This window comes from Parasteatoda tepidariorum, chromosome 5 (assembly GCF_043381705.1).
Source record: "Parasteatoda tepidariorum isolate YZ-2023 chromosome 5, CAS_Ptep_4.0, whole genome shotgun sequence".
Lineage (NCBI taxonomy): Eukaryota > Metazoa > Arthropoda > Arachnida > Araneae > Theridiidae > Parasteatoda > Parasteatoda tepidariorum.
Window position 1 is genome coordinate 40,458,483 of NC_092208.1, and position 12,118 is coordinate 40,470,600.

The 12,118-nt window shown below is 34.7% G+C and overlaps 1 protein-coding gene across 1 annotated transcript in view; it reads right to left on the reverse strand.

Moving 5' to 3' along the window:
- Positions 1–276: 276 nt before the first annotated feature.
- LOC107450830 (Sex peptide receptor) overlaps positions 277–12,118 on the reverse strand; it is a 157,846-nt gene continuing 146,004 nt past the window's right edge. The window contains exon 3 of the mRNA XM_016066740.3: positions 277–2,266. Within this exon, the coding sequence (XP_015922226.1) occupies positions 928–2,136 (1,209 nt within the window). The 5' untranslated portion in view covers positions 2,137–2,266 and the 3' untranslated portion in view covers positions 277–927. The remainder of the gene's footprint in view (positions 2,267–12,118) is intronic.

The following is a 12,118-nucleotide window of genomic DNA, read 5'->3' on the forward strand; positions in this document are numbered from 1 at the left end:
TATATATGTGTGTGTGTAAAATCGACACCGGTGTTCCATCTGCGTCAAAGGATCAAGATGGAATGTTTCGTAGTTTCGTAAATGCGAGGTTATTATTATGTCGTCTAAAAGGAGTTAGAGAGATATTTTTCTTTGGAATGGAATAGTTTGATGTCACGGGAATATTTTTACGGATTTTTTATTGGGAAGGAAAGAATTTAATTGTTCTAAATAAATTTCCTTAAAAGAAAGTAACGATTTTTTCCCCACATAAATGTAGCAAAATGAAACAATACATTTATTCTTTGGACATATATCTTTATTTTTCACATTTAAAACAAGCACCATTGTAGGTTTGATCTTGATTACAATATTGATGATAATATCAATGCTCTTACATTCAGAAGTGGAAGAGACTGAAGCAGTTAGGGAATACACGTTTCGCCAGTTAACTCATCGAGTTTTTCTACTAGAGCCCCAGGTATTAGTAGATCCACTCGATCAGAGGGACTTGCGATTTTCAAATATCAACACAGATACAAACACTCAACACAAACATTTAATTAAATACTTAACACGTTGCTATTATATAAGTTAAGATGTGCCATCAAAAACCATGTAGATAAGTCATACTTAAATAATAACACATTCTGTTAGCTTTTCGGGATAAATTGTCAAACTCTTATGTGCAAGCTGTCTTAAGAAAACGACAGAACTGAGAGAGAATACGAAAATCAAATATCATAAAATTATTTAAAAAAGAAAACATTGCATGTTGTAATTAAACTTCTTTTTGCGTGTTCGGCAGACTGATGTGTGGACCTTTTCCATGACCAGAGAGCTGCAAGATTAGTTTGTGTGTTGGAGAGAAAAATAATATTTTTTCTTATTAATATGTCAACAATTGAAGCTCCAGGATCTTTTAAAATGTTCTTATTTGTTTCAGAGTTATAAGATGGTTTCGTTTGTGGACGTACGAGGTCCGTTTACTAAAGAATACCTGGATGAACCATCCCTTGCACCAACGATGCGACCCTGAAGGAAGACATCTTTAAATGTCTCCCTGAACTGTCGGCTCATTCCACAGTAGATGGCAAAGTTAACTGGATAGCTCAGCATGATGAAAAAGTTGATGAACAGGATCGTCGAGTTGAGATCGTCGTAGTCGGCTATTTCTAAATCAAGAGCATTCTGCATGACGTGCAATAAAGTAGTCACTGCCATTGGAATTTCCACAGCCAAAAACACTGTAACGACCACAATGAGCATGAGCGTTGTGCAGTTGCTGTCCCGTAGTTTCTTACTTTCGCTCTTACGGTTCTCTTTGAACAATTTGTCTCGTTTCAGTTGAGCTTTCCTCAAAGCTGAAAACAGCAGAACATTGAATATGACTAGAGCTGAACATGGACCAACGTGTACGAACAGTATCCTAAATACGTAATATGACGTGTAATAGATGTTTTCTGTAATAATATCTCTCACCCAATCGGCAGTCATATAAATACAACCATCATGAAGACCTCCTCGCCAACGGAAGCGTACTGGCTGGAAGACTCTGTCAAAGAATCTTGTAGATTGATGTACCAGAGCTAGAATATAGATCCATCCCATAGCGTACCAAACTCTTGGAATTGTGCAGCATGTACGAGCTGTTGTTGGGTGGCACACATAAATGTACCTTTGTACTGCAAGCAACAGTGTGAGCCATATGGACGCTGTGTGGAAGAAAGCTGGAACAGACTCTATCATGGCATGATATGCGTAGCAAGCTGATGGGGGATATAAATTTTTGGAGTGATTGTTTAATGTGTACATGTAGAAATACCACGGTGCTGGGAAAAGTAGCGTCAGTAAATCAGATATGGCCATTGCGAGTAAAACTAAATTGGTCGGTGTCCTCATGTGCCTTTGTGCTAAAACCACCACTATTAAAGTATTAGCAATGATTGTTACAATTAAAAGAAAAGGCATAATGTATCCAAACAATGGCATAGCATATTTCAAGGGTACATCTCTTGTAACATTCATTAAAATGGGGATTTCTTCTGCGGTTGGAATATAATTGGAATAGTCTGTGTAGTTTCCAGTATAATTTTGATAGTATTCGTCATCGGGATATGTTGTTGTGAAGTCCATCAGTTCTTGCATTGTAGTCATTGTTGTTGTAATTTCAATACTTGGCTTCTATGATATCAGATTGGTTCCTTTTCAGATACAGTGACAAAGCTCTTATTGATTATTGTCCAATTTTATGGGAAGAAGAAATCATGGAGGACCTCGAGAAATCCTAAAAACGAAATAATAAAATATTAGTAGTCTTAAAATACAAATGCTGTAAATAGGTTTATAAAAAATCAAATATGGTTTTAAGCCCCTTGAGCGCCAATTTGTATAAAATATACCTCATCATGCTGCTACTCTAAATGTGTCTCACGTGTGTTTTAAATGTATTTGAATTCAGGGGCATGCAGTTTATATTCTAAATAGTTTTTAAAAATATTTGTAACGCCAATTATGAAATGAAAAATACTTAATAACCCTTCAATGGAATATTAGTTTTTAATGAAATAACTCTACCAATCATACGTCTTCGGAGATTTATTTTCAAGTGATGAACTTCCATTTTGTTGTATTGAGGGTCATCTGTGATTTTTCTATCTTTTGTTTTGTTGTTATTAGTATTTATTATAAAGAAGCAAGATAGTTTTGTCCATATTACGTGTGCTCTGTATAATGTGATTGCCCAACACCTTTTGTAGTGTACGGAGCAATTTAAAAGTCCGTCGTATCGAACACAAACTGCTCAGTGGAAGATATGAGAAAGATGTCACTATGTTTGAACTAATAAATAATCGGATCTCTCATTTACGGCAACTCGTGTAGAGGCCTTCTCTCTTCCCGGAGGTGTTGGATCGTCTCGGTACCAGAAGGTTTTGATTCTAATAAACGGCTGAGTCCTCTAACCGAATGTCTTTTTCGAATTAGAAATGAGGTAGTATTTTCTCAGTTTTTCACGTCATTGTGACTATAAATATACAATAGGATTCAGCAAAATAATTCGATGTTTTAATTAATGTAACTATTGTATTTGAATTTGAATTTAACGTTCACAAGACTAAAAGTATACAAAATCAAGTCGATTCTTTTCGTTGATACCTTAATGCTATATTTTTTAAAAAAAGTACTTATGATTTTGAGAGAACAAATTAAGCATTTCTTCTTTTCGTAGGAGGGAACTATTTCCCACGCACTGACCGATCCTCATTCTAAAAAATACGAATCCCCACACCAGAGAAAAGAAACATAATTAGCCATTAAAGTGAGTATTAAAAAGAAACAAGTATTGTTATGTGACGCCTAATCTCAGATGACTTCATAGAAAACAGATGCAAGACATTACCAAGGGTGTTTGTTACCTTTCAACTCGAACTCATGTTTGAGTAAATTTAGTAAAATAATTTAACAGTTATCAAGTAGATTTGAGTCCGATATCCGACTAAAATCCGACAAAAGAAATTTTATGGTAATCACATATAAATGATTCTATTTTTGGAAATCTGTTGACAATAAGAAGCTAATTCCAGTCATTAGAGATCATTTAAACTGGCGGATACCATAACAATAAAAATATATTTAGACTAGTGGGCTGCGCCCCCTGCTCGCTAATGCTCGCCAACCCCCGAAAATTGCTACGCAATCTTATATGCATCGCAAACAAAGTTCGCTTCGCTCGCTACTAACTTAGGTACATTGCAAATGCACAAAATTCCAAGAATTCAAAACAATCATTCAAATCCATATAACAACTTTTTTTTTAAAAAAAAATTACATCTTTTTAGTAAATACTAAGTCATTAAAATAAATTTGAATTCAAATAAATGACATGTAATTCGTTAAACCTATTAGAAATGTGCTATAGTATAATTCGTGATATAAATCAAAAATCGTCAAATAAATTCGTAATATATAAATTCGTGAAAAAAAGCGCTTTCGACAAAATACTAAAATAGAGATCTATCGACAAAGACTACTCACTTCTGCCTAGCTTAATAGTATGAGATTGCCGCAGCTGATGCTCTCTGGTTATTTCAGTTTCCGTTTTTAAAAGCGCTATATGTTGAGCCACCTCAGCTAGATTTGGCATGTGACATTTTTAGCGGCAATCATGGGTCGATTCGCCGTGTAAGAGAAATAGTAACGTAAACAAAACAAAGCAAACGTTGCCACCGGCGGAAAAGAAATACAGCCAAAATTTGGGAGCCACGTAAGAGAATTATATATATTAGATTATGAGTAATACTGAAGTATTTTTTAAAGCTTTAAGCGGAAAGAAACAGAAGGAAATATACTTTTGAAGTAAACATATGTAAACTGCATCTTATTCGTATAGTTTTTTTTAACTTATTTTATCAGCCGTTGAACAGCCGACGCGATTTTGGGTTTACGACTACTAATGTTCAACTTATAACTACTAACGTCAACTTACGTCAACTACAATGTTCAACTTACGACTACTAACGTCCTTGTAATTTTGAACCAATCCAGAAGACAAGGGAAATCCTGGATCAGTACCCCCTGAAGTATTGATTTATCATGGGAACATGAAGGACTTTGCGGCTCGACAGATTCAACGTGCATCAGTCACCCTTTATTACTCAGGGAGTCTTCGGTTGCCAGGGATCGAACCCACGACCTCTTGTACATTCACCCAATGCCCTACCAACCAGGCTATCCCGTCCTTTTTTAACATCATTGCAATATTTGCGGTCTGAGCCAAGGGGGGCTCAGGGTATAGAGCGCTTGCCTCCCGATGAGGCCGTCTAGATCTGAATCCCTGAGATGGTTGGTCGATACGAATTCTGCTTCTGACCGGCACACGCAGACCATAGTGCTAGAGTGAAATATCGTCTGTGGTAAGAACCATTGCCGTCGGGCTAACCGTAGGACATTTTCATAATTTTCATCGACATGCAACACAAACACCCGCTACTTTCATCAGTTCCATCTAATTTGTCCCAATGCTTGATCCCCTCAATGCCCTTGTCTTCTGTGTTGGGTTTGTCTCATAATTTGATCTAGGTGTTTTCTTTTCTTTTGGGATGGCTTCCAAATTACTAAATTACAAGGATACAGAGTTGAAGCATTGATATTCGTAGACCCAAAGAAAAGGGTATGATGTCCAGTGCTAGTTATAATATAAAATGAAGTATTTGTGGTTAGAAGTTAATGATTTAGTTGATTGGATCGTTTTTCTTGCTGGTTATACTATAAAATAAAGTATTTGTGGTCGAAAATTAATGGTTTAGCTGGTTTGATAGTTTTTATTGTTGCTGGTTGTAATATAAAATAAAGTATTTGTGGTCGAAAATTAATGGGTTAGCTGGTTGGGTCGTTTTTCTTACTTGTAATAATATAAAAAAGTATTTGTGGTCGAAATTGTTTTTAATGGATTAGCTGATTGAATTATTTTTCTTTCTTTCTTTTTTTTTTTAAACTTTCTGACATTTTATTTTATGCTAAGAGTGATTTTTATACTTTGCTAGATAAAATCGTAATTAACAACATAAATATACTGCGGATATAGTGATATATCCGTTCAAAATGGTAAAATTATAAAAGCAAATATTATTTTAATGCTATATAACCTTTTCTCCTTTGTGCATTAAAGTTTGTAGGCTATTGCTAAAGGATATGCAAATATAAAAAGTTGCAAAATGGAAATAATTACATGATGCTTTTACTAACAGACGAGTTAAAATAAAGGAAACAAAACAAGGCACTGTAAGTTGAAAAAATAGTGTACTTGTAGAATAAATAGGAAAAACTGTTCAAGGCAAATTATTTTGTATTTTGCTCTAGGGACATCTTCGTTATTTGCTGATAAAGAAACAGAACACACATTTTCCAACAACGCACGTAGTTTACAAATAACTTGCAGATTATTTTGGTACTGAAGGAAATAAAATTTTTATATCAAGAATTTATTATAGACTTACAATTTTCCGTTTCGAAAATAAATTTCTAAAAATAATGAGTTACATCTCATCAATTTCATCTCTTCAATTTTATTGCCTCGAGGGAAAAAAGTAACGTTTTTCTCGTTTATTTTTCTGTTGCGAGTAAATATTCTTTATTGTCAGATTCAATGAATATATGAGGAAAATAAAACATATGTTTTTTAAGACATTTATAATAATTTTACGATGGACAGAGATTAACGTGCTAAGCTCTAATCGAATACTGCTTATTTTTACCTTGTCCGAAATACATAAAAATTGAAGGGCACCACTGAAATTAAAATCCGTAGAGTTGAACCTTATGATTTTTATATGATATAAAATTTATTTCTTTGTTTATAGTCAATAAATTAAATTTATCCTCACATCATCCAACAATGGCTAATCACCTAACTCAGGGCTCTATCCTTTATTGTCCATGGTAGGAACGCCATGTAATTTTGGTTCAGAGGACGTTGGTAGCAACTGAGCTGGTACCCTTCTCTCAAAATTTCTAACAAGAGCCACGATGGCTCAGGGGATAGAGCGTTCGCCTTCCAAAAAGGCGAACCGGGTTCGAATCCCAGTCGATACGAATTCCCCATCCTGGTTTCACCGACCACAGTACTGACGTGAAATATCAGCTCAGTGGTAGACGAATCATGGGTTAGAGTCTTCTTGCCGTCAGGCTAACCGTGGGAGGTTCTCATGATCTTCCTCCCCATGTAACGCAAATGCTGGTTAGCTCAATCAAAAAGTCCTCCACGAAGGCAAATTTCTTCCAATACTCGATCCAGGAGTTCCCTTGTCTTCTGGATTGGGTTCAAAATTACAAGGCTACGGAGTTGAACATTAGTAGTTGTAAACCCATAAAATTGGGTCGGCTGTTCAACGACGGTTATAACGAGGATTTTCAACCATGAAAGATTTAGACATACAGATCTTGCTGAATATATGCATCGGTTTTTTAGTCAGCTGCCTGGATCGAACTCACAACCCACATCTCCTTAACACGTTTAGTGTGAGCCTGGATCGAGCATTGGGAGGAACTAGCCTTCGTGGAATACTTTTTGATGAAAATAAACAGCATTTAAGTTGCGTTATATGGTGGGAAAAATCACGAAATCTTACCATGATTACCCCGACAGCAAATGGATTCGAACCTATGATCCGTCTACCAAAAGGGATATTTTTATGTCAGCACTGTGGTCGGTGCGAGCAGGATGTAGAATTCTTTTTAGCTCCTGTTTTGAAAAGACAGCTATAGTCATAGAAATCGAGGTACTGGCTTTTAGGAGGATAGCTGCTTATTACCAATTGAATCATCACATGAGCACTATTTATATTGTCTCATTTAGTTATTATGACACTGTTTACATTGTCACTTTCTGTTATGATGACACTCATTACATTGTTACGCTCTGTTACTATGACATTATCATATTATTTGCATCGTTACGTTCAGTTACAATGGCACTGATTACATTTCACGTTCTGTTACAATGGCACCACTTACATTGACTAAGTGATTCAGTTAGAATTACTATTGCTAAAATATACAACGGATCATGAAATGTATATGAATAGTATAAAATTTTACGAGATTAACAAAGCCACGCGTCCCACACGTCGTCTACATTTAACATTAAATATAGACTTACTATTTTAAACACTATTAACCAACTTTATCACTTACTTATTCCAGTCACGTACTTTTACGAGTTAAAACTCTAATTCCAAATTAAGTCGCTCTTTGACTATGTCTGAAGTTAAATGTAGTAGCGAATATTTAATTTACTTTAAATAGATATTTTTAGTTTTTACAGCTATTCAGAGAGAACTTAAGAGGAGTATGAGTTGAAAATTTCAGTTCTCTGTAACTTAATAGCCATTTTATACTGTGCATATTCTATTTTGTCGGCAGAAGGGTTTGTCTATTCGAGATTCTGATTAAAGTAAAGTTTTAGTCTGCATAGATTTATAAGTGATAATTTGTTTTCATAGGTCAGTTGGTACAATAAACTAAGGAAAATATTTAAATATGTATTTGTAAGCCTTAAAAATTTTATGCAAACTGAATTCGTATCGTTTTGTTTGCAATGGTGATTTTATGCAATGACTTGTAATGGTGATTTTATACATGTAACGAGTTTTATTTCTTGAAAAAGGAAGTATTTTTTTAATTTTTCTACAAAAAAGAAGTAAACATGAGTAGAGGCTTTATTCTTATAACCAAAAATTTAATTATTGTTTTTATGCATATACATTTAAATGTAGCGACAAACGTATAGAGGTGAATTTAAAACAAAAAAAATGACTTAATATATAATTTTTCATAATGGATTAAAGATAGTTAACAGAAATTTGAACTGCGTTTTAAGTTAAAAAAAAAATCTTGGAATTTTATGGTTATAAAAACAGCATTGCAAACGAGTGAATCATTTCAGTATATATATATATATANAAAGTCGCAAGGCTACGGTGTTGAACATTGGGTAGTATATATATATCCTAGATCTTGTTATCCTATTTATATTTTGTTAATTTTGAGAAATAATTTGCGACGTGATCACGTGATTCGTGACTTAACGGAATCTCTCAACTATGTATTGAGTATTGAGTATAGTAAAGTGCGGCGTGCTCTCTGCTTTCGCTTATAGCACTGCGTTTCAATAGATAAGGCTTAATTTAGCCTATCAAGATTTATTTGAGCTCTGAGTCTCTTTTTCAAATGCAACATGCTACCACGGAATCCAACAGGGAACTCCCTCAACTATGTTACGAAAATGTTTCCTCAACTCGGAACCTCATCGTAGCGCATTGTGGGAGACTGTTAACGAATTGTGGGTGATTGTTGACGAAACGATGATGACTAGACGATCGAAAATAAAGAGACGAAACAAGCTGCCTAACTGTATGATGGTCAAAGGGTTGGCCTTGTACCAGGAAGATATCTGGTTTAAATCCCAATTCGGGCATGGGCGCAATTTTTCTCTTCGTTCTATTTGTCTTTCGTGTTATTAAGGCCACATTGACCCTGCAATATGATGTCCTCGAGAAAGTGACGTTAGTTATTTCGTCACTTTGATGAAATGTTCGTTCGGAGCATGTACTCAAATTTCACTACACTTTTCTTTTATTTTTGACGAAACTTTTTCCTCGTATATACTCCGAGCGAATATTTCATCAAAGTAAATTTGAGTATTCATTTATTACAGAGTACCAGCTGAAGCTTAACGACAATCTTTTTGCTTTAACCTACTGATTATACTTCGAAAATTAGGCAAAAATTATATTGACGGACTTTTTTTTGTTTATTATGAAGCCTCGTATGCCAGAAAAATTCGTAACAAATTTGTGTATTATGTATTAAAGAAAGTTTTTTAGACTTTTTGATGACAATACGAAGTAATATCGCTCATATAATATCATATTAATCAGCAAATTTGACGCTTTTGCCTGTAAAGCAAGTAAAGGATACAACATTCATAAGTAAAACTTCTTCAATAGATTGTATGTAAATTTTGATCTTAAATACATTATGAGTGGGGACCGGATTCTAATATAAATGCAAATATATCTGTTGGCATTCTGAATTGCCTGTTCACATATATTTTTTAAATTCCTTTGAAACACGGAAGTCTTCGAGAACGTTTGTTATGAAAAGAATGTATGCACTTAGTGGTTTGTCCGTTTACTGATTTTCTAATATAATTCAAATCTATTTAAAAAAAGTTTCTGAATGCGTTGTTATTCAAATTTATCAATAATGATCTTTTTTCTTTGCTAGAAAAACATTTATTTTCGTATTTTACGTTATTTTCCGCAACGAGTCATGAATTTTATTCGGAATATAAACATTTTAATAGAAAGGGGAGAATGTGAAATTAGAAATCACTTGAAAATAGGCTCGTAAGAAATATTAAAGGCATATTACAAACTTAGAACAAACATTTATAAATATTTAGTCTAATAAATATGAAAGATACATTATAGACATAGATTTTTTTTTTTTTAAAGAAAGGAAGTATTGAGATTTAACTAAATGTATCATTTTTTCGGATCGCGTCTTAGCAGTTCGGAATCCTTTTTGATGTAATATCTCTGATGACTTAACGTGGAAAAGTTGCATATTCTTGGGTAGCATGGTACGGAGACTGAGTGATCATTACCCCATCTGCTCGCTAATCTGAATGGTGATAGTGCAGTAGACGCAAGCGCCATTATTGTCTCCGGATTTATTCTAGACTAATGGTCGATAGCTTATTTGTGTGGTTCTAGTGCGATGTTGACAATCAAATATATGTTTTAATTTAGTTCATAGATTTAGAGTCACGGTGGCTCAGAGGGTAGAGTGTTCACCTTCCAATGAGGTGAACCGGGTTTGAATCGGCTTGATTGATGGCTGCTCAATACGAATTTCGCACCTGACTCACACCGACCACAGTGATGACGTGAAATATACGAAGAGGTAGACGGATCATGGGTTTGAGTCCTATTGCCGTCGGACTATTCGTGTGAGTTTTCATAGTTTTCCTCTTCATGTAACGCTAATACTGTTTAGTTCCATCAAGAAGTCCTCCATGATGGCAACATTTTTCCCAATACTTGATCCTGAAGTTCCTTTGTCCTTCCCTTGTCTTCCAGATTGGGTTCAAAATCGCAAGGCTACGGTGTTGAACATTGGGTAGACGTTAACTCAAAATTGGGTCGGCTGCTCAACAACGGTTATAAAAAAATGTCGCTTTTAGTAAATGGTACGCGAATTTGAATTTGGTATTTTGAATTTTTTTGTAGTTGCTTATAATATTTATTCCCAATATGTTTTTTTATTTGAGATTTTAATTTATTAATGTTCTTTGTATCTACTATCAATTTATAACAAGTCAGTATAAAATTAGAGAATTGCGCACATAAAGATTTAACACATGCTTCACTTTTTAGTGATGATCATTTTATGTAACCGTCATTGAACAGCCGACCAAATATTGAATCGCCGATTACTAATGTTCGATTCTGTAACCTTGTAATTTCGAACTCAATCCAGAATACAAGGGAACTCTTGGATGGAGTCATGGAAAAAATTTGCCTTTGCGGAGGACTTTTTATAGAACTAACCCGCATTTGCGTTACACGGAGAGAAAAAAATCACGAGAACCTCTCACGTTTAGCCCGATGGCAAGGGGACTCTTACCCATGATCAGTCGAACATTGATGATATCTTACTTCAGCACTATGATCAACGCGATCCGGGTACTGAATTCGTATCGACCAGACATTGCTGGGATTCGAACCCGGTTCACCTCATTGGAAATCGAACTATCTCCACAGCTTCCACGGCTAAGTAATGATTAGTTAGTATAGCTGCCAACTTTTACAATTTTCGTTAATATTTTTTTGCAGTGGTTGAAAAAAAAGCAAATTAAAAGTATTTGAGTTATTCGCCATTTCTAAATTTTTGTCAGGATTTCACACATTTATGCCATTATTATACGATATTTACACATGTTATTGTTAAAATTCTTTATGTTGTGCTTGGAAAAATAATTTTAAATCAAATATTTTAAACTCAGAGTAATATATTAAAGTATATAAAATTGGTAATCACTAGAAAATATTATTCGTAAAAATCGTTAAAGTTGCTAGCCACGTTTGAAGTTATTTTTATTTTCAATTCAATTTTTGAAAAAAAAATTAACTTAAATAATTATCCATGCCTATCCACTAATTGTTGCGCATAGAGCAGCGGTGGCTCAGGGGATAGAGTGTTCGCCTCCCAATGAGGTAACCAAGTTTAAATCCCAGTGGTGACTGGTTGATACCAATTCTGCTTCCGCCATTACTGACGTAAAATATCCTCAGTGGTAGTCGTAAGTTAGAATTCCTTTGTCGTCGAGCTAGCAGAGGGAGGCTTTCGTGATTTTCCTCTCCATGTAAAGCAAAATGCGGGTTAATTCCCTCAAAAAGTCCTCCACGAAGACTAGCTTCTTCCAATACTTGATCTAGGAGTTTCCTTGTATTCTGGGATAGGTTCGAAATTTCAAGGCTACGGAGTTGAACATTGAAACTCAGAAATAGATCGGCTGTTCAACCCAGCTTACAAAATTGTATCCCGTAGTTAATATATATATATATATAATATA